This window comes from Anoplolepis gracilipes, chromosome 9 (genome assembly GCF_047496725.1).
Source record: "Anoplolepis gracilipes chromosome 9, ASM4749672v1, whole genome shotgun sequence".
NCBI lineage: Eukaryota > Metazoa > Arthropoda > Insecta > Hymenoptera > Formicidae > Anoplolepis > Anoplolepis gracilipes.
Window position 1 is genome coordinate 8567067 of NC_132978.1, and position 23497 is coordinate 8590563.

The 23497-nt window shown below is 35.7% G+C and overlaps 4 protein-coding genes across 6 annotated transcripts in view; 3 read left to right on the top strand and 1 right to left on the bottom strand.

Annotated features, from left to right (window-relative positions):
* The first annotated feature begins 80 nt into the window (after positions 1–80).
* On the top strand, positions 81–4873 carry Ints7 (Integrator complex subunit 7). The gene is made up of 13 exons (XM_072899787.1): positions 81–445; positions 592–911; positions 998–1222; positions 1347–1596; positions 1680–1753; positions 1856–2001; positions 2065–2410; positions 2531–2790; positions 2872–3072; positions 3145–3238; positions 3352–3455; positions 3548–4052; positions 4511–4873. Exons 1-13 carry the CDS (start codon positions 355–357, stop codon positions 4784–4786), a joined length of 2892 nt encoding a protein of 963 aa, XP_072755888.1. The 5' UTR covers positions 81–354; the 3' UTR covers positions 4787–4873.
* A 688-nt stretch (positions 4874–5561) lies between these two features.
* LOC140669617 (lachesin) overlaps positions 5562–23497 on the top strand; it is a 52408-nt gene continuing 34472 nt past the window's right edge. Inside the window, exons 1-2 of one of the 3 annotated variants that reach the window (XM_072899614.1) lie at positions 5562–5809; positions 6174–6475. The gene's annotated coding sequence lies outside the window, so the exon portion shown is untranslated. Of the gene's footprint in view, positions 6476–23497 lie in introns of all 3 variants that reach the window. The other 2 variants (XM_072899617.1, XM_072899615.1) reach the window with 2 other exon arrangements.
* LOC140669288 (uncharacterized) lies at positions 16136–17842 on the top strand. The gene has a single exon (XM_072898974.1). It carries the CDS (start codon positions 16709–16711, stop codon positions 17840–17842), a length of 1134 nt encoding a protein of 377 aa, XP_072755075.1. The 5' UTR covers positions 16136–16708.
* LOC140669290 (uncharacterized) lies at positions 22787–23462 on the bottom strand. Its single transcript, XM_072898975.1, has one exon. The coding sequence runs from the start codon at positions 23444–23446 to the stop codon at positions 22787–22789; it is 660 nt and encodes a 219-aa protein (XP_072755076.1). The 5' UTR covers positions 23447–23462.

Genomic DNA, 23497 nt, shown 5'->3' on the forward strand with positions numbered 1-23497 from the left:
TGCCGAGGGGGATAAGAGATGTCGTGCCAGTGTCAATCGATAATTCACACATCCAAGCCTACCATCTAGATCCATTTTTGATTATTCATAACCTTAGTAGATTTTGCGATCGCCGTGATGGCGGGCTGGATCAAAGAGTTGAAATAAAGATAGCAGTGGATAGTAAATAATAAATAATTAATTACGCATTCAGTAATTTTTTTCTGTATAGCTCGATATTTTGTTAAATCTGCTTCTGCGGACTTTACGTAAGAATTGTCAAAGAATTATTTCAAGTTAGGTTGTGACACTACTAACAATAGCTGTTAGCATAGTTTTTAAGTTATTTTACGTGTAATCTGTATTGTGAAAAATATGATTGGAATGAGAATGAATGCGTTTAACGATACTGGTCTTGGGGAACCTGAACAAGATGCGAATACAGCGCTTATAGAGCTTGACAAAGGTTTGTTTATATTATGTATTTTCTTATCTTTAGTATATAACTATTTCAAATATGTGTAAAAGAAATAATAGTAATATTTATAACTAATTAAATATTATAGTGTAATTATTGTATAAATATTAATTTTTGTTGGATATGGGTTGTAGGTTTACGTTCTACCAAAACTGGAGAACAATGCGAAGCTATAGTACGTTTTCCTAGATTGTTTGAAAAGTATCCATTTCCAATTTTGATAAATTCATCTCTGTTGAAATTGGCTGAAGTATTCCGCACTGGCAGCAACTTTTTACGAGTATGGGTCCTAAGAGTGTGTCAGCAGAGCGAAAAACATCTTGATAAAATCTTGAATGTTGATGAATTTGTAAGACGCATCTACAGTGTTATACATTCAAATGATCCAGTTGCCAGAGCTCTTACTTTGCGTACATTAGGCAGTGTAGCTGGTATTATTCCTGAAAGACAACAAGTAATTTAACTATTTAATAGAAAATATAAATGCATGTAAATATTTGACTTTATAAAATTGATAAAATTATCAATTATTATTGCAAGGTACATCATAGCATAAGAAGATCCTTGGACTCTCATGATTCAGTTGAAGTAGAAGCTGCAATATATGCTGCCCAAATGTTTGCAGCACAGTCCAAGTTATTTGCTGTATCAATGTGCAGTAAAATTTCTGATATGATCAGAGGTCAAGCTACACCTGCCTCGATGAAAATGCAGCTTATACCGATTCTACAATATATGCATCACGATATTTTCACAGCATCAATGGTATGTAATACTGTTTGTGTACATTTTATAATGTGTTTCATATATTTTACATGCAAATTTAAAATTAATATAAGTACATATACAAATATATTTATTATTAAATATATATATTATTATATTGAAGGTAAATGAATTATGTATGGAACTGCTTGCAAGTTATCCAGCAGCTGAATTTGTTAGAGTCACTCTAAGTGCACTAAGTACACTGGCCTCTGCAACTTTAATAGACGTGCCACAACAAGTTGTGTTATTATTACGCTATTTACAAGATGATCCAAGATTGTCAGTAAAACGTCACGCCTTACATCTTCTACATAGTTTAGCAAGAAGAGGAGCGCATCTCTGGCCACAGGGTGCTCTTAATAACTTAATTGGTACACAAATATATTTGTAATATACTTGCATCGTATATTTGATATTTTTATAAATTATATAATTAGTATCTAATAATTCACAGAAAGTACCACGACACTTTTGCAAGATGGTGCAGGAAATACGGATCTTCTTATACGCACTTTAGATGTAATTGAGGTCAGTTAAATTATATATATAATATAAATTCAGTTGTAAAAATTTATCATGTATGTATTTATATACATGAATACATATTTATTTAAATTTTTTAATGAACAGGTACTTAGTCAAAATGCTGTGACATGTGATGCAAATATGGAAGAAAATAGTCCTTTACTACAGTTGTGTCTGAATGCATGTTATTCTCCTGATCCGTTTGTTGCAGTAAAAGCAATTACTATACTTTCCAGAGTTGCTTGTTATTGGTATATATACATATATTTCTCTTACCCACACATAAAAGATATTTAATGTAAATTATTTCACAGTTACGAAGAAGGATTGCCCGCTTATGGTATACAAGATGTTATTTCTTGTCTCGAATCTCTGATTGTATTACTGGCCTTGGACGACAAACATTTGTATCAATTAAAAGTGTGCTTACGTTCGACGGTAAAACTATGTCAATCGCATCCTAGTCATTGCGCTATATTTGTTGACGCTATTGGTTCCACCCTTATCAATGCCAGTGCAGAAAATGGTCAGAACGAGAAGCAAACAGTCGCTCTGTGCGAAGCCTTAGGCGCTATTGGTAGCTTAGGAGAAAATACGCTGCTGCCGCTTTTAGCAGACATTTTGGTAAAGCTTAAACAAACTACACATGTACATACAAAGGTAATATATTATTCTTTCATATAATACATGAAGAGAATTATCTCTTTTGTCTAGAAAAATTTAGTTTCTTGATTAACAATTATGTTTGTGAAAAATTTTATTCCAATTCAATTTTCAAAGGTAATGCTTTGTACATTATTATTTCAAATGGTGGCTGGAGGATATGAATGGAATTTGGAGTGCTTGGAAGCAGTAGACAATATTGTAAAAAACGTAGATGGTTGGGCGAAATATCGTATTGCGCGTAGCGCCGCAAGATACGGTCATCATACAATTGCCACCGAAATATTTAAGAGTTTAAAAGAAACTGTAGCATCAGAGCAGCTGCATTTCTGGCTGTCTGGTTTAGAATTAGTTACAAAAGCAGAATGCTGTCTCATGTGAGTATTATTTGCATTCACATAAATATATTATATGTCTTCATATTCTTTTTATAACAACATAATGTATAATACATATAGGGATAAAAAGGAAGGCGATGAAAATTTAACTAAAGCTGAGATTGTGGAGAAATTGAATGGAGCGATAGCGCGTTATGCGAGCGCTTGCGCGTCTCTTAAAGCTGCCAGCACTCCCCTACGCAGTTTGCAGTTTCCAAGTGAATACTCGAAATTGCGTTGTGAATTCTTACAGTCTATAGTTCAGCTGTTACATTCATGCATGTAAGCAACAGTATAATATATGTATAAGTAAAAAAATACATTACAGAAAAAACAAAAATTACTTAATTTTAGATCTTTGTGCACTGCACCACCACCTGCAATAGCTGTCACCGTTGTCATTGCAACGAAAGATGATCTTCAAAGATATGGTCGTGTTACACATCAGGCATGATTTCTACAATTATAATTGCGAAATGATTTAAATTTGATTAGATAACATATACTTATACAGTACATGCTACAATATGATATATATTATTAAATTAGACTTTTTTTCAGTTAAGGAAATCAGCGCAAGATTTGAAAAACTGTGCGGACAATTACCAAAAATTGTACCAGTCAGCTTTTGATGCTGATCCAGGATCATTGGCGAATATTCGAGCGTATCCTTTCATTAATGAGTTATTAATTGATTAATTGTCGTTTCTTTAATTATGTGACACTTTGGATATTTATCTTAATTGATCTCATGTAGATTACAAGAAATGTGCCGATTACTCGCGAACAGTGTAGAGCGAGTTTGTGGTGGCCCCAGTATCTCAATGTATCAACAACAGAACGATTCCGTGAATTTTTATTTCGGCGAGTCCGTGGAAATGCGGCAGTTGGCTCGTTGTTGCGCCGAGTTACGTTGTTTAGCACCACCATGGGTGGGCGCCGACAGCAAGACTGGAGCTATCAGTCACTTGAGAGTTAGTTGTTTGATATCGCAAGTCACGTTACTCGCAGGTGGAACGATGAGATTGCCGATACCGAGGTATTTCTTTCAAACGCTGCAGACGACTAGCATTAAGCTCTCGGTATCGCCTCAACCGCGTGTTCTCGGTGAACCCGTTTCTGTGCCTCAAGGTAGTCAACTGGCACTTAAAGTTGAAGGTGTATTACGACACGGTCGAAGAGCATCCCTTTTCCGTTCTGTTGCTGCCGTGTGCATTTCCATCTCGACAACGCCGCCTTCGAAAATAAATTCTGATCAAAAAGTAAATAAAACATTTAATATCGCATCTCTCATAATTATACAAATGAAATTATTAAGCTGTTTAGAATTAGTTAATTATTATCAAAGGCTTATGAGCGTCTCTCATTTCTTCTTTCTATCTTCTCTGTTATATGCGTGCTTTTAAATAACATTAACGTTTTTATTTTATATAAATATTTGTCTCTTCTTCACATTATGCAAAATTCTTTGTTAAATGTTTTTCTTTTAGTTTTTACTTTGTATTGTTTTTTTCTTTGGATCATATATTTATAAGATGGTGTTAGTGGATATCCTTTTTTACATTTATTATTGTATTTTTTTCTTAATCATTGTGATAAAATAAGATTAATATTTTGATACTATTTATTTTTTATTGAATTTCTAACAGCTCTCTCTTATATATTACTATAGTTATTAAAGAATTAGCAGTAATATCAAATAATGTGTTTTTTTTTACAGGATTCTAATATAAATGAATTGCAGCAAACGGTAATACCTCATCGTGATTTCTTCGCTTGTGAGTTCTTACTTTCCTTAGGAATTCCTGGATCTGCGATTGTATTTCCGTGCGGAGCTGGTGGAAATACTGCTGGAGGTACAGGTAGCGGTGGTCAATATCAAATTACAGCAAGCGCGAGTATCCTCGACAAGGATGGTAATGTGTGGAAGTGTGGTCCACGCTCTACACTTCCTGTTAGAGTACATGAAGAACCTGCAAAGAGAAAATTACCTTAATAAAAATATTGTGCCAATAATATGATAATACTTATTATACATATTCAAATCAATTCTTATATAAAAATATATCTTATTACCATTTTATTGTGTGATATCTTTTATACAACTTGATTGTGTGATGTCTTTTATAGAACTTGATTTTTACTTCTAAATGCAGATTACTATAAGAATATATATTCATGTTGATAATTATGCTTATATATTGCAAATATTTTTTTGTTTAGTTCATTTTTTTATAAATAAGACTATTTGAACGCATGCGCATTTATACTGGCGCAAAAGTTTCTCGTGAATTAACCGCATATCAGAGTTATATATGAGAAATTATATATATATATAACGGAAAAATAAAAAAAAAATATATATATATTTTTTATGTTATATGTATAAATATCAAGTCTCAAAATATAGTTCTAATAAGAGAGAGAGAGAGAGAGAGAGAGAGAGAGAGAGAGAAAAAGATATGTCTATAATTATAAATTATTTTTTGAAGAAATATGTTCTTTAAATGGTCTTTTATTTGACAAAATCCAGGATAAAATTCTATTTTATGTGCCGATTTTATATCATTTTATGTTATGTTATATACATATGTAAAATCTGATATATATTGTATGATTTATATGTTCTCAGATTGTTTAAATATTTTTATTATAGATCATTTTTATCATACAAATTGCATCCAAAAATAGGTTAAAGAAATTAATAATATACAATCTTGTTTTAATTTTAAATAATATAGAATATAATAGTTTTAAAAAAATAATTTATTCGCGGGCATTTATTATGAGAGTGACGTTAGCTGTCAATGTCGTGAATGTGACGCTGGTGGACGCGCCAACGATTATAAAAGGAAGCTCGCAAAAGTGGCGGACGCACAGTCGCATCTGTTCGTTTAGAACGCGCAACAGCCTGATGCTATTCAACGTATCCGACTAACATTTAGCATTAGAAAAAATAGTTAATTTATCTTTAAAAATCGTCGCTGTCTGTCGATCTACCGTTAAACTTTGTTGTCTGGTGAGTCAAACTTTTTTAACGGTCTAACGTAAGATTTTTGCGTTCTCGCACTTTGCGTCAATTATCCCAACGAGATTCAAAGTTTAGTCTGACAAAATTACATATTCTAAATGTTCCGTTAAAGAACCTGATTTTAATTTTTAATAGCCGTACTCGGTAAAGTTTCAGTAACATCATTTTAAGTCTATCTACCCACAGATATATATTTGTAATTTACATAAATTTCCTCGACACTAAAAAGACGTCCGTGAAAGCGGGCGCCATTTTTCTCTCAACATCAAATAATATTTGGATGATATAAAATTTATTTAAGAAAATTGCATTTCGGGGCTTAGGACACTAATTGTACGTTATCTTTTTTTAGTTGAAAATAACGCTACGATGAGCGATGCAGGATTCATTGTCGCATGCGAGCGACGTTAGCCGTCAAGTAGCGAGTGTCGACGTTTGAGTGGACGCGCGTGCGACGACCCATAAAAGGGGGACCGCGAGAGTGGCGGACGCACAGTCGCGCACCGTCTACCCGTTGGTACGGAACGCGCGGTAACGTATTCTATTCGGCGTATCGTTCTGCTATCATTTAGCGTCAGAAGCAACAATTATGTTAGCGAAGATCATCGCACCGCTGGCCGCCAACCCGCTACGCTATTGAAACTTCGTCGTGCGGTGAGTGATATATAATTTTTTAACGTGGATTTGTTGCGTTCTCATATTTTGCATCGTCGTCGCTTTTCACAAGATTCAACTTAACAAAGTTACATATTCTGAATGTTTCGTTAAAGTATCTGATTTTAATTTTTAAAAGTCGTGCTCGGTAAAGTTTTTACCGAGTTAGTGACGTCGTTTTAAATGTATCTACATATATTTAAAATTTGCTTAATTTGTCTCGACACACACACACACACACCACACACACATACACACACATACACACACATACACGCACATACACACACACACACACACACACGAAAAAGTAAACTTGTGAAAGCGAGCGCCATTTTTGAAATCACAATATTTACCTGATATATAAAATATATTTCAGAAAACTTGCTTGCACATTGAATAACGTTTCAATAAAAATCATAATTTTTATTTTTATATAAGAATTTACTAATTATATATTAACTCATATTTACGTGCATTATATATATATATATATATATGTTTGAAACTTTATTAAATAACTGAGTATGAAAAATTGAATAGGATGCTCACAATAATTGCAATAAATTATATTTTCATTTTTTTACGTTCATGATTGAACATTTGACTAATTATCGAGAAACTTATCTCTTAAATTGAAAAAGATTTATTATATCTTATTTTCACGTCATGAATATCCCATTGATTGTATATATGTTGGTAAGTAAATATTCACACAAGTTTCGACTATAAAAATAGTTCAATGTAATAAGAATTTTACGTTAAACCATAACTCAATTTACCATGCCTATAGTGCTCAGAATAAAAGCAGTGAGTAAGAACTGATTTTTATTGACAATAATAAGACAATAGATAATCGATTTTTTAATCGATTTTATATTTTTATTTTCTTTAAAATTATAATATATACATTTCTCTCTCTCTCTCTCTCTCTCTCTCTCTCTTTCTATATATATAATTAATAAAAATTATTCTGAAATTGTGTGATTTGTTTCCATCTTCCTTTGACAAATATACGATAAACAATATTAGAATAAAGTTAAAAATAAAATGTCACATAGTTTATAAATATTTTTTATTAATTAGAGTAGTTATTTACAGGGTGATTTTAACATATCATTTTTATATAGAAAGAAGCTCTCGTTTTGATTTTCTTTTTAGAAAACTGATATTTAAAATATAATTAAAAAAACGCGCGGAATGAATCCTTTGCAACAATCTCTAATATATAAATATTACTTTTTTCTATTACTATTTATTTAATAAGTAATTTTGCACATACAGAAGACGAAACCGTGATTTAGGAGAAACGAAAATTGAGCAGCGCGTCCGAACTCTACCAAACTTTGAATCTTGAGATTAATTTGTCGGTACCCCTCGGGAGTTTCAGAAGCCTCGTCCGACGTCCGCGGCTTCTTGAGCAAGAAGATTGAGTCAGGAATATCGTATATGAGATCAAATCAAGCGAGCGCGCTTTCAACTTTGGCAATAGAGCACGGCGAATCTTGAAATTGCACGCGATTATGTTCGTTGCTGTTAACCGAAACGTGAGAATTGCCGTCATAATTCACGATGAAATTCGGCGATTCGCAAGGTCATTCACATGATCTTACCGTTTCTGAGTAAAGATTTTTCTCTCGTTGTATTATCGAGAGACGTTAGTTGATTATACGCATAATTGAATTCGCCGAACATGTTACCAAAATTAAATTTAATTACATTATTTTACGCAGAATTAGATATTATTTTTGTAACACCTTTTGATATATAATAAGTACAATTTCTCATTAGATTCTTCAGTAAGACAGTGAGAAGGTTTAGTTCGTAATTCAAAATTTTTGCAATTAATCTGATTTACTTAAATTCATTATCCTATCGGAAATTCTCGAACGCAAATTCTGTTATCGCTACACTCTAAAATAATCATCCTTTAAGAAAAGCAGATTTCCAGAGTATTGCGTAAAATCGCTACATAATTATTATACGCGACTTTAACGAGTTTGTAAAAAAAAGCGAAAGGTAAATGAAAAGGAAACGCTTGGATGTAATAACATTTTTACGCGACAAATTTGACGAGCCTTTTTTTTAGAAAAATTTAAAAACCATATATATAAATAAAATATTTTACAGGTACAAGTTTTACATGATAAAATATTAGAATTTTACACGTTTGAATCGCTTTTTTGTTCCTTACCTTTCCTTCCAATATTTATTTGATTTTTTAACAATTTTGCCACAAAAACTAAGCGCAACGTATTGTTAAAAAAATATATATTTAAATTATTTTCAATTAAAATAATATAATTGGTTATGATGTGTAATATAATTAATACATTATGTATATTGGTTTTATTTAATCTAAAGTAAAGCAAAAAAGTTTCTCTATAAGTTCTGTATACATTTCTGCAAAAAAGATAGAAAAAGCAAATTCAAAAAGTATCTGAAAATAATCAATTGACTTCAAATGTACCCTGTGGTTAAGTTTAAGCGAATCTCGCTCAAATTACAAGAAAGCTGAAATTTCTCGATGAAATTTCTTCCAGTGAAGACGTATCCTTCGGAAGGTCCGCCACGCGCATCACCCAGGCTTAATGCACAATGACTATATCGCGTACCGTTGTGGTTAAATCTATACGTACAAGCAAGGGGGGTAAAGGGGGCATACGATGTATGCAATAGCTGCGTGATTCCAACTGCTGCCTGTATAGATAGAGAGAAGGAGAAGACGGAAACCGTAGAGTAGTTGTGTGTGCTAAATGGTTCGCAAACTAATGTTCAAAATTCGGGCATTGCCGTGAGACTTATACTGGAGCGGCGAGGTCGACGGTGTATGTGTACTACAATATGTAGTACTTCTGTCTAAAATACTTGCCACAGTATGTTCCGCACGCGAGCGTGTTATCATGAATTATTAAACAGTAGCCTTTCGTCTACCGCGTCTTTAATTTTATCAGTCGGAAAGGGACATGACACTATAATATGCATTAGCCGAATTTGAAAATTAAATGATTGTCAAATAGACCTATCTGAAATTAAAATCACAATTTAAATAATTAACAAATATGGTCGATATCCGTATTATCGATTAAGATCACACGGTGATCTTATCGAAACTTGTGTGATACCGAAACGATCGTTTTCCAACTGAATTTCTAGTGAAGCTTTTGCGACGCGGATAGGGTGCGTGCCAGAAAATGGAAATAAGATTTTGTCCATTTTTCTATGCATAGAAAGTGTCGTTTCCTTTGTATGCGAAACAGATATCTTATTTTCTGCTACGTGATCGAAACACGATTTTCTTGAATTGCTCGTGCGCAAGTTTTATAGATCTCCTTCGAGCTCACAATGATTGGTTTGTATCACTCACAGAGACACGTCTACATAACTTACATCATTTCTCAATGCAACATATGAAACTTTAAATGTTGAATGTTGAACGATCATGCAAAAAGAATAAAATGAATATACATATAATTCAAAATTAATGGTAAACATTATTTTTCTATACACATTTTATAAATGCTTTGTAAATACATATATAAATTTTACCGGTTCCGTTACTTATTAGTTATGTTTTTCACGTAGCTGCAACATGTTAAATTGCCGTATCTATACGACACACGTTCCTACACTATAGTAGATTTGAATGAAAATACTCTACAATACAGCAGCGCGCGCTGTACGTCTGGTCACTTTATTGTTGGAAGAAGTATGTCCAAGCCGCAACAGCATTTTGTTGAAAACTCGGCTCATATATATCGGTATCGGCGAGTTCCGCTCGACAAAACAAATTGCTTATACCTTCGATAGAACTTCGTCGGAAGTGTTTGGCTACGTATATCGATACTTCATATGGACCGTTTGTTTAACTTCGAAAGTAGGAAAAAAAGCGACTCACTTGCGAGACGGTAGACGGAAAACTGGGAAAAATTCCGCTTTCCAAGGGGGTATGACAAAATATAGAGGGTCGCGTGTTAGAAGATGCGTCGCAAAATTCCTAGATAAATACAAGTTTCTGTTCCGGGATATAATCTCCCGACCGTTTGTCTATATATCGAATGCAATCGGTACAATAACGTGTAATATAATTTTTGTATATACAAGATATACTGAAAGCAAGTAAAATCATGAAAACACGCATATACACGTTTCATTTTTCCGAAATAATGACGTTTATTTTTAGATTTAAATAATGAAGTATATATTTTTGTTTAACCAGTCGAAAGTCTAGATTAGAGAACGCTGACAATGAGCGCGTGAAATTTTCTCTACTAGATATATGTATATAATTTAACAGAAGTTATACAGTGTATATACATAATAATACGAAATTTAATTAATAGGATGGATTATACTTATACGCGCAACAAGTAATTATAAAATATAAAATTACGCGTTGGCTCGGTATGCTATTATGCAGCATGATAAAACTACATCATATTATATTAATATTGTTATATTGTATGTATATAAAATATAGCAATAGACGCCGCAATCTCAAGCGAGAAATTCAATTCTACGTAAATTGTGATTCTGTTTTCGTAAATGACAGACTCACCGCTTGAGAAGATAATTGAGAATAAAATTATTTCCAACGCGATTGTCGAGATGCAACGTTGCGAAAAGACAATCAAGAGTTGTTTGTAGTGCTTTAAAGAAAATTCCAGTTTGAATTTAGCAAAGGAGTCTCAGTATGCTTTTCGTGATTTAATTCCAAGGTTACGCAAAGTGGACACGCGAAAATTATAATCTGTACTTGAAATGTATTGTTCTCCGCGGTAATGCATTCAAGCTATTCTTTTTTAATTTGAACTTACTATTAATTATCATGCTCATAGGCTAAATATCGCATTTTACAAATGCGATTTTGGCAATATATTATAACACGCGAATTAATTTAATATTAATTACTCGTGGAAACTTATTAATAATGTGAAATTAATTAGTACAATGCTTGATACTTGCCACGAATGATTGTAGATTATTCCAAATTATTAATAGATATGTAATCGTCATTAACAGTGTGTATAAACGAAAAAATGATATAATATGATGTAAATATACATAACTAATACATAACATATATAATTTTATATTTTTATATTTATTTATATAATAATATTCGAAATTTGGCGCAATATATTCTTATCTTTACATATTCGACTAAATTTGTTTTTATATATAATCAGATCTATAATTAGATTATATAACATACAATCATATCGCGCCAAAATTCGAATTTAATTATATATAGGATTATATAATTATACATAAATCCATTTTTTTGGGGTAATTATTAACAATACTCAATTTTGCTGCTAACTTTTTAGTCGCAACACAAACTGTACATTTAAACTAAAATATATGATTTAAATAGTTGAGCACATTTTCAAATTTTCATTTTTTTAAGTTTCAATCATGTTTTACTATCGTGCGGATTTTTGCATCAATTTTCGGCAGATAAATTGTTGAAATACGTTTACATATATGTAGGTAGACATGCGTTATTGCATTTTATCGGAAATATGCTTGAAAATTTTCCCCGGGATGAAGATCACAAAAAATGATAACAATGCATTGGGGGCTTGTCACATTCCTGCACACGCATGTAAAACAGATAGAATTTTACATGCACGCGTACGATCTCCATTTTTAAAAGCTTAGAAAATTAAACTATCTTACTTCGTTTCCCATCCACTGTCTTTCCAACATTCTTGTCTCGCTCCTAGCACGCTTTTTGTGTGCACACATGCATGTTATATTTTTGAAGCTGAATAATATATACATATATATATATATAAAGTAAAGTTTGTGAATAAATTAATATCTTGAGCATATAAAGAGGAAAATGTTAAACTTTGATGTAACAGTCCATCGACTTCGAGGGCATATTAACGACAATTAAATATCGAATGTGTGCACACGTGCATGTGTATGTGTGTATTACATTCTTGGCAAAGCATATATATACAATATTGCATAATAATTATATAGTAATTATACAAATCAATATTTTTATTCGATATATTTAGAAATGATCAAAATTTCCACCATACGCACTCAATTTCGCTTTTGTCTTCTTCCTAACAGTTCAGTATAAGAATGCATATGCAGCCACTTAGAATTAACCACGTGCTTATAAGAATGTTTTTCCTCGCAAAGTACATACTTTCAACTACCGTGCTTTCAAACATTGACCTTTCCTCGCCGGATCACCATCTAAATTTCGCGCAAAAATACACGGGCGTGTAAAGGAAGTGACGAAAGTGAAGGACAGGAGTAAATGGACAAGTCTGGGGTGGAGTGGCTTCCGTTCTCTCAGTGTAGAGGCATTTGTACCGTCGACACGAAAACGCGCGCGCGCGCGCGCGCCTCGTAATAAACATGCCGACGGACTGACTGATGATACCGTTCACCGGTAGATCTATGTTATTGGTTACCTCACCCGATACCGATGAGCCATTGAACAGAGCGAGAGGAAGCATCCGTTGTGCCCAAAACTAACGGCAGTAATTATCGCGGTCGTTTTTCTTCCTACCGTAACTCTTCCTTCCGGCCGATCTTTCCGGTTTTATGCACGCTCGCACAGAGAAAATATAAAACTTATTTTGCCCTGTATTTCCTCTCGTTGAATAAAGGGTTTAACCACAAACAGCTCCACATATTATGCGAGATAAAGATATTTTTATGTGCGGTTTTAATTTAATTTTAATTTTGCGTAAATTAAATTAAATTTTATAAATTATAATAAAATTATTAAAAAATTAAATTTCTTAATTGTTTTGTACAATTAATTTTTTTATAACATATTTCTTTTATTTAAATTGATTTTATTAATACAATATTCATTTTATAATATAATTATTCTATTCTCTCCAAAATTGATCATAATTTTTTAATGATCGTTTAATGCACACAGCTATTATTTTTTTTTTATTCGCTTTGACATTTTTGAAATATATCGCACCTCGCTTTCGCGCGCGGAGAAAAGTCGCACGTGGAAGATTACAGATATACAAAATATAAATTAAGTAATGTTGTCCATATCGAATACGCTACGTGTTATTGGTTGATAGACTTGCACTTTACGTAAATGAAAACGCCCGTCGCTGCGCGCGCGAGTTGCATAGTTTACAACTTTCAACGTTGGTTGAAATGTTGGCGAGACATGTGTAAATCACCCTTTGATCTTCGTTTATATGGTGCGGTACGAAACGTGTCGAAATGTGTGTTGGATAGTCCCTCATTCATGACGCGTATTTAATGTTAAATGCGGCCGTTTGATACTAATCCCCTTATTAATGTCGATTGCGTATCCGATATGCAACAGATACTAAAGTAAAACCAAATTGTTGCAATTAAATACAAACCGATCAATCTGCGTAATTGCGTGTTACTTTTTTTGTGTAACTAAAATGAAATTATATTTATAGTACATTATGAGTTGATAAAATAATTGATATTGCAATTAAACACTTATCCTTTGCCAAGTGAAATATCTCGATCATGGTGGAAGATATTGCATTAAAATATGTTACGTAAAATGATGTTTATGAAATTTATAAATCTTTTGGTGATGTCACGCGGTTAAATTCAGGATGTAAAAAAGTCTAGAAATATTGGAGGAATTTGCAAAGAGGTGTTGGCGAAGTCCATTTCCTGAATAGGGAAGCCATCGCTTAGCATAAATCTTTCCATGTGTCAACTATTTATCTTTAAAAAGCATTGGCCAGCGACACGGTAACCCCATATGAGTCGCGTGCTTTTTCGAACAATCACTTCAAGTATAGTATGTCATCATATTCACATTACAATTTGATGTGTTTTCTTACCAGAAATTCCATGACCTATAATCATGACGTATTAATTTTTATCTCTCTCTCACACATTTATTATATTTATAATTTTAAACATATAATTATGAGATGTTGTCATTTTCTAAAGAAAGATTTATTTTTTATAAGATTTTATGTACTATTAATTACGTCAAAATTGTGAAAGACATTCGATGTGTAATATTATCGTATAATAAATTTGAAATTAGCACAACATATATATATATATATATATAATACAAAGGCAAAATGCGCATCGTAAATAGTAAATATACATCACGTAAAATATTTCGACTATGTATGTGTGTGTTATGTGATATATAATTTCAATGTAGCATCAGGTAGCTTTGATGCTATTACGATAACGCCGCTATGACAATTGAAATTGTTATCGATGTTACCGCATCGTATCGTGTTGTCCGTCAGTCTATCTGACAGATTAACGAACAACCAACAAAACAAGAAAACAACTAATTGTACATCTCGCGCGGAATTTTATCATAATAATTTCTTATTATCTTTTTTTATTCGTTAATAACGAGCAATTATATTATGAATTGCCAGTAAAAATTTTATATTTTAAAACGCAAACGCGTGCGCATACACTCGCGGATTTATTTATCTACCTAAAAATCTCTCGACGGTTTTAGCGAAATCACTTTGCGTTTAGAAGGAAGATTTAATATTTGAAACGTAATTCATTTGGATTATGCGAATGCATTAGAATGATCCTACCGTCCGAGTAACACGTTTCAAACATCCTCGCGCTAATTAAAATTGCATCGCGTGACGTTTCTCATTATCGCCATAACGTAATTGGTGTAACTGCCCGAAGGGAAAAACGTTGTAACGGCGTACGAGTGGCGCGTAACCGAAATGCGTTAGTAGTGTTATAGTGGGGATTCTAAGCCATGGGGCGTTGAGGGGGGTGTGGGGACGGGGGTATCTGGGAGGCGCGAGGGGTCTGATATTAGGGAAAGGGGGGTGGGGGGGGGGGGGTCCTACACACGTTCGAAAGTAGATCTGTTTATCTTTGCGGTTGATTTATAGCCGGGGGTATTTTAGAAGTCGTAAAACCTTTTTTTTTTCTAGTTTTATGTTCATTTTATGACCATTAGAATATTATGGAAAAAAGAGATTTTAAGCGCCGGCGTTCGGCAGCTTTGTATCCTCGCGGAAAATCTCCCATGAAACTGGAGCGAAACATGTTCCGAAATTTTTAGGGAAAGACCTGCAACTGCAAGGTGTTTATTTTTGTAGTTGATTTATAGCCGGGGGACATTTTAGAAACCATAAAAGTGTTTTTTTCTTTTTTTTCTAATTTTTATGTTCATTTTATGACCATTAGAATATTATGGAAAAAAGAGATTTTAAGCGCCGGCGTTCGGCAGCTTTGTACCCTCGCGGAAACTCTCCCATAAAACTGGAGCGAAACATGTTCCGAAATTTTTAGGGAAAGAACTGCAACTGCAAGGTGTTTATTTTTGTGGTTGATTTATAGCCGGGGGACATTTTAGAAACCATAAAAGTGTTTTTTTCTTTTTTTCTAATTTTTATGTTCATTTTATGACCATTAGAATATTATGGAAAGAAGAGATTTTAAGCGCCGGCGTTCGGCAGCTTTGCACCCTCGCGGAAAATCTCCCATGAAACTGGAGCGAAACATCTTCCGAAATTTTTAAGGAAAGAACTGCAACTGCAAGGTGTTTATCTTTGTGGTTGATTTATAGCCGGGGGACATTTTAGAAGCCATAAAAGTCGTGGGAAAGCAATAGAAATTTTTGGCCAACGCTGCGACGAACATGTTGGAACGTTTTTATAGATGCAAAAGCGTTGACGTTCGGTAGGATGTGTTAAGACAGCATTAGGCGAAATATAAGAAGAATGAGAGCCCCGTCAAACCATAGTACGATTTGAAAGGGCATAGAGGAAGCTGTGGAAAAAAAAAAAATTGAGTGGTTACTATCAGGCATTAGAATTGTTAGTGACAGTGAATAGTGAATAGTGAATAAATGGAAAATATTAATTTTGAAGCGATAATAGACGAGTCGTCAGACGAAGAGCATGCGTTGTCGGACGATAGTAATTATATTAGTGATTGCAGTAATACCGATTTTGACGACAACGTAGTTGAAAATGAACAACTCCGTGCGCAAAATCAACGTAAGATTTGCGCCATACACTTTTATTATTCAACGGGTGGTGCTCTAGCTCTCTGTGCTTCGTGTATGGACACCTTTCGAGATGACATCGGATTAATATACGAAATACGGAGACATAAAGTTACATCGCCCGATGAGGTGGATATGCGATGGTGCAGTAGCTGTCAAATTTTATTACATATAATAATGTCGCGTAATATGTGTTATGTTTGCACACCAAAATAGAGAGAGAAAAAATGGAAAACGTGCAGCAGAAAGAACGCGACTTGTTGGAGCGTTCCCACCAAGTCACCACATTGGGTGAATATTTTGGATGGCTGCAGCATTGCGAGGAGTTTATCGAAGAGCTTGAAGAACGCAGCCGTGTCAAGCGTCCACGACTCTCGATCGGAAATAGACAATCTTTGGTGACAAGAATTGCGCGACTCGAGGGTGCAAAAACTCGATTGCAGAGACAGTTTATACCCAGTGGTGGTGATTATAGTAGTGAAAATAACTCGGAGAGACTCATATGGCGAGAGATTGATACGGCGTTTGAGAGCCGCATCTTGACTGGTGCGGTTATAAATTATAATCACATCGAACCTCGTCAATTTTTGGAAGATGCGAGTGACATTGTGCTCGAGCACGTGCGAGACGTTATGCAAAAACATAACAGTGTGAAAGTGAATACAGTGTTTAACGGCGAGTTTGTGGCGGGCGATAAGCATGCCAATAAATCAATCAATACGAGAAACTGTGAACTCTTACATACATCCGATTTACGCGAGTGGTATGAGCGGCGAGTCGTCGAGCCAATCCTTGCATCGCTCGAAGAATTTCAGGAACGCGATAGCGGATGGGCATTATCGCGTATACTAAATTTGACTGTAAATATAAATAAATATAATCCTATGCGCGCCGGATGTTACGTGCAATTATCGCGAAAGATAATAATGAAACGCGCAGTGGTTAACGTGCAATCTAAAGACAATGCATGTTTTGCGTGGGCGGTAGTGGCTGCTCTGTATCCAGCTGAAAGATGCGCACACCGACAATCATCGTACCCGCATTATACAACAGTACTAAATCTCCAAGATATTGAGTTTCCAGTCACTCTTAATCAAATTAAAAAATTTGAAATTTATAATGACATTTCAATCAACGTGTACAGTTTTGAAAATGAAAACATTGTCCCTATTCACCTTACGGAGCAAAAGAGAGACAAGCACGTCAACTTGCTCTACGTGCAAGATGCGCAAGATATCGGACATTTTGCATGGATCAAGAATCTATCTAGACTTGTTAGTATGCAACTCAGCAAACACAAGACTAAAAAATATATCTGCGATCGGTATGTATATTTAATAAAACTGTCTAAAAATATTTAAAACAAGGATATAAAAATTTTAACTTTTATTTTACAGATGCATGCACTATTTTCACTCGGTCGAGAAATTGCAATCACATACAGTAGACTGTGGAAAGATGAACGACTGCGCTATCCGATTACCGAGCGATAAGGATAAGTGGCTCGCATTTACCAACTACAACAGGAAGGAGCGACTACCTTTCGTCGTGTACGCCGACCTGGAGTGCGTTTTGGTGAAAAAAAAAGAAGAAAATTTTTATCAACATCACCAAGTATTTAGTATAGCTTATTATGTACATTGCTCGTACGATAATTCGTTATCCGCGTATCATTCTCGTCGCGAAGCCAATTGCGTTGCATGGTTCACCGACGAACTTAAAAATTTGGCGCAACATGTAGAAAATATTTTAACAACCAATGTCCCCATGGTAAATTTAACGCAAAATGAATGGAAAGAATTTCGAAGTGCGACTCAGTGTCATATATGTGAGAAACCATTCGTAGAAGATGATACGCGCGTACGCGATCATTGTCATTTGACCGGGCGGTACAGAGGTCCCGCGCATTCAAATTGCAATCTAAATTACAAAGAATCTTTTTGCATTCCAATAGTATTTCACAATTTATCTGGTTATGATTCTCACTTTATAATCGAGGAAATAGCCACAGCGTTCGAAGGGGGAATCGATTTACTTCCGATAACAAAAGAAAAATATATTTCATTTACAAAACATGTTAAAGGTACGAAAAACAAACCGGGAAATCACATTAAATTACGTTTCATAGATTCATATAAATTTCTCACAACAAGTCTCGACAAATTGGCGTCTTTTCTGAGCAAGGATAAACTCAAAATTTTACAATCGGAATATAAAAATTTATCCGCCGAAGATTTCAATTTATTAACAAGAAAAGGTGTCTTCCCGTACGAGTACATTGACTGCGTAGATAAATTGCAAGATGCGTGTTTACCATCACGAGAATCATTTTACAGTTCCTTGACAGGTAACACAGTATCTGAGAGCGATTACGCGCACGCTGAGATTGTGTGGAAGCGATTCTCCATTCGAACGCTAGGCGAATATAGCGATCTGTATTTAAAAATCGATGTTTTGTTATTAGCAGACATTTTTGAAAATTTCCGAGAGAGTTGTATCAAGAGTTATGGACTCGACCCCGCGTATTACTATACTCTTCCCGGTTACACGTGGGACGCCATGTTAAAGTATACGAAAATTATATTTGAATTACTCACAGACATTGACATGGTTATGTTTATCGAACGAGGTATACGCGGTGGTCTGAGTCAATGTTCCAACAGGTACGCGCGTGCTAATAACAAGTACATGCAGTCGTATGACTTATCAAAACCATCAACGTACTTGATGTATTTCGATGTTAATAATTTATACGGATGGGCAATGTGTCAACCATTGCCCTACGCCGATTTTCAGTGGGTCGATAATGTTTCCAATTTTGATGTATCATCGATCGCGCTCGATTCGTCTACAGGCTACATCCTCGAAGTCGATCTCGAGTATCCGCAGCATCTTCACGATTCGCACACTGACCTACCGTTTTGTCCGACACACGACAAACCACCCGGCAAGCGCGAGGGCAAGCTTCTCGCAACCGTATACGATAAGAAGCGTTACGTGATACACTACCGCAACCTGCAGCAATGTTCACGTCACGGTCTTCGTGTTACAAAAATTCATCGTATATTACAATTCACTCAATCTCCGTGGCTCCGTACTTATATAGAACTCAACACAAAATTTAGAACACTGGCAAAAAATGATTTTGAAAAAAATTTGTACAAACTAATGAATAATGCAGTGTTTGGCAAAACGATGGAAAATGTGCGCAATCGCGTAGATGTTAAACTTTTAACAAAATGGGACGGAAGGTACGGCGCAGAGACATTGATTGCAAAACCAAATTTTCATAGCAGAAGCATTTTTTCGGAAAATCTAATCGCTGTAGAATTACGTAAACTCGAGGTGAAATTCTACAAACCAATTTACGTAGGTATGTGTATTCTCGATATATCCAAGATATGTTTGTACGAATTTCACCACGATTATATGGTACCAATGTATCGGGAGAGATGCAAAGTCATGTACACTGATACGGATAGTCTTATATATCACATTGAGTGCGACGATGTGTACGAGAATATGAAACGCGACATCAGCAGATTTGATACGAGCGACTATGCGATAGACAATGCGTACGGTATACCGCTCGTGAATAAAAAGGTACCGGGTCTAATGAAGGATGAAAACAATGGTACCATAATGACTGAATTTGTCGGGCTTAGAGCAAAAATGTATGCGTTGCGCGTGGATGGTAAGAAGGATACGAAAAAGGTAAAAGGCGTCAAGAGTAACGTTGTTGCGAGAACGATAACGTTTGACGATTACACGCGGTGTTTGAACGAAGAGATTGAAATAACGCGTAGTCAATCGTGTATAAGATCAAAATTACACAAGGTATACACCATTCGCGAAACAAAAATTGCTCTAAGTCCGTACGACGACAAGCGGTATATCGTACCTACAACTATTGATACGTTACCGTGGGGACATTATAAGATATCTTTATAAAATATAATGTGTGTGTGTGTGTGTGTGTGTGTGTGTGTGATTTTTTTTTCTTGTATGTATATTTCATATTTTTTTTATATATTGTAATGACTATTGGAAAGGATCTATTAATAAAGATTTTGTATATTTCAAATATTTCATATATTTTTTTTTTTATATTGAATACATTGTATTTCTTATAAAATTAAATTACATGATCCTTATGTACCCAAGAATTGTGCGAGCTATCAAATCCCAACCATTTCACGTAAACCTCGTCACCCCTCCTGCGCAGTACTTTCTCCACGAGATACACATCTGGATAATTCGCGCGATGCAACTCGTGCTCGTAAAATGCTCCAGCGATAGATTTTTTGCGATAATCCTCGAGTAGATATGTTACGGGATTAGTATGTTGCACTTTAACAATCTTAAACACCTCGGTTGTCCAATTTGGCGTGTAACCCTTTTCGAAAAGTTTTTTGTATTTGCTAACGCGTACCAGGTCACCTACTTTAAACTTTGCAGGAGCAGCAATTTTTATACTGTTGTATACAGTATTTAAAAGTCTATCAGCGATCGTGGGAGTAACATCGATAGGTCTCATATTAATAGTGCGATGTTTTCGCGCGTTATATTCTGCAACGAGTCGGGATAGCGCGTCAATCCACTTGTAAGTTCCGTTCAGCGTAAACATCTTCCACATGTCGTTCTTCAGCGTGCGATTGAATCGCTCGACGACAGACGCCTTCAATACCGAATATGTGGAATAGTGATTAATGTTATGTTTCCGTATAAGCCGTTGCACATCGGTATTGTAAAATTCCTTCCCGTTATCAGTTTGTATGTTTTTCGGGCATCTCTTGCTATCTCGAATTATTTTGGCGATTGCATCAGCCGTCTCCCTTCCACCTTTACTCTTGAGTGGTGCAGCCCATGCATACTTGCTCAACACATCGATGACGGTGAGTATGTAGTGGTAACCTTTGTTGAAACGAGAATACGGACGCATCTCGACGATGTCGGCTTGCCACAGATCATCGTATCCCCGCACTATGACGTGTCTTCGGGGAAAATTTTTTCTCGCTGGCGCATGCAGTTCGTTCACCAACTGTCGTCTCTCCAAACTATGTTGATTCTTTGCTTTGTCAGTTTTTCTCGATGTCCGTTTGTTGTTGTTAACATTTTTTTCACTCATTTTCGTTTATCGCCTTTAATAGCCGTTCTTGACCTGTTCTGACCTGTTTTTGACCTGTTCTTGGCCTGTTCTGACCTGTTCTTGACCTGTTCTTGACCTGTTCTTGACTTGTTCTGACCTGTTCTTGACCTGTTCTTGGCCTGTTCTTGGCCTGTTCTGACCTGTTCTTGACCTGTTCTTGACCTGTTCTTGACCTGTTCTGGCCTGTTCTTGACCTGTTCTGACCTGTTCTTGACCTGTTCTTGACCTGTTCTTGACCTGTTCTGGCCTGTTCTTGACCTGTTCTTGACCTGTTCTGACCTGTTCTTGACCTGTTCTTGACCTGTTCTTGGCCTGTTCTTGATCTGTTCATCGCCGTCCTTCACCCATTCGAAAATCGTTCTTGACCCGTTCGCAGCCTTTTTCACAGTCGTTTTTGACTCGTTCGTAGCCGCTTCTGACCCGTTCGTAGCCTCGTTCACAGACGTCTTTTGACCGATCGTAGGAGTTCTTGAGTTGTTTGTAACCTTGAGTGTAGCCGTTAAGAACGTGTTCGTAGCCTCGTTCGCAGCCCTGCTTGAGATGCTGATAGCCTCGTTCGAAGCTGTTGCAGCTGCTGCTAGGTCGTTCACTGCCACTGCCACTGCCACTCATTGTAGTTTAGATAGCAGTTCGATAATTCTTCGTAGCTGTTCGATAATTGTTCGCAGCCGTTCTATAATCCTTCGTAGCTGTTCGATAACCGTTTGATAGCTGCTCCTAACCCGTTCACTGATGCTCATTTAGGTTTGATAGCTGTTTCTGAGTTAGCGTTAGCCGGGCGTTGAAGTTCGTTTAGCACAATCTGTATTGCTCGCACGTCCTTCTCAAGCGAAATCAGCTTCTCGTCTGATTCTTTCTGTTGATTCATTAATCTTTTAACGCAGGACTCCACGTACAGTTTGTTGACGGCATCGGTGTCAGCCTCTGGTTGCGCTACACGGCGAATCTTACGTGACCTTGCATCGAAGTCTGTAACGACGCGACACAAAGCGTTTTCGTGCACATAACTTTTTACCAATCTATCCCAAGAACCGTTTGTGCCGGTTGCATCATTTCTTGGATCGAATAATCCAAATTTGTTGATAGGCATTTTTTCTGATGCTTCGTAAAGTGTCACGCAACGCTGATCGACTGATTAGTTTTATCGAGACACCATTTAATTTATAATAATTCCTGCTTCACGAAGTTCCTCGATGATCGACTGGATCTCGTTGTCGTGAGCGTTGTGACCAGCTTGGCGCGAAGCGTTGAGCAATCGTAGCCGATCCACTAGTTCGTTGGGATCGTCCCAGTGCACGTAATCAATCATATTGTTGGTTAGCGTCATAGCGCGAGGCATAGATATCTCCCCTCCAAATTTTGTATTTTTCGATTCGAGCGACATCAACGGTGCAATTATATGTTTGTACTTGTACCCCCTGTTACCCTTCAAATGGCCCTGCGCATCATAATCGCGTCTATGCGCGTTCGTCACCAATAATATGCTCTTGTATTTTTCCAAATCGTCCCCCCTCGTGTAAAGTTCGTCATCGGGAATTCTCTTGAAGATCAGCTCGTACAATCCTGGCGTTCCAATGTACCGCACGTCGTCTATGATAATAGAGTCATCTTTGTTGATGTTGAATTGTTTGTTGCCGAGTCGCAGTTCATTCATTCTGTCAAAATAGACTCCATACACATGATCAATCTCGTGATTTTTGTCGCCACTAAACAAAGCGCCTAAGTACTTTTGCCCAAGTGGCCCAAAGTACTCCCGCAACGTTTCTTGAACTTCCGGCGTTTGTAACTTGTTTCGAAAAAACGATGATTCGAGCATGTTGCCCGAGGTTTCGAAAACATCTTCGTTTCCGCTTGTTGGTGCGGTTAA

Bases quoted from the DNA above. Each gene is read 5' to 3' on its own strand.
- Ints7 (XM_072899787.1), top strand. From the start codon at position 355: ATGATTGGAATGAGAATGAATGCGTTTAACGATACTGGTCTTGGGGAA. The intron at 3,239-3,351 runs GCATGATTTCTA...ACTTTTTTTCAG, and splicing joins ATGGTCGTGTTACACATCAG to TTAAGGAAATCAGCGCAAGA. The intron at 3,456-3,547 runs GTATCCTTTCAT...GATCTCATGTAG, and splicing joins TCATTGGCGAATATTCGAGC to ATTACAAGAAATGTGCCGAT.
- LOC140669288 (XM_072898974.1), top strand. From the start codon at position 16,709: ATGGAAAACGTGCAGCAGAAAGAACGCGACTTGTTGGAGCGTTCCCAC.
- LOC140669290 (XM_072898975.1), bottom strand. From the start codon at position 23,446: ATGCTCGAATCATCGTTTTTTCGAAACAAGTTACAAACGCCGGAAGTT.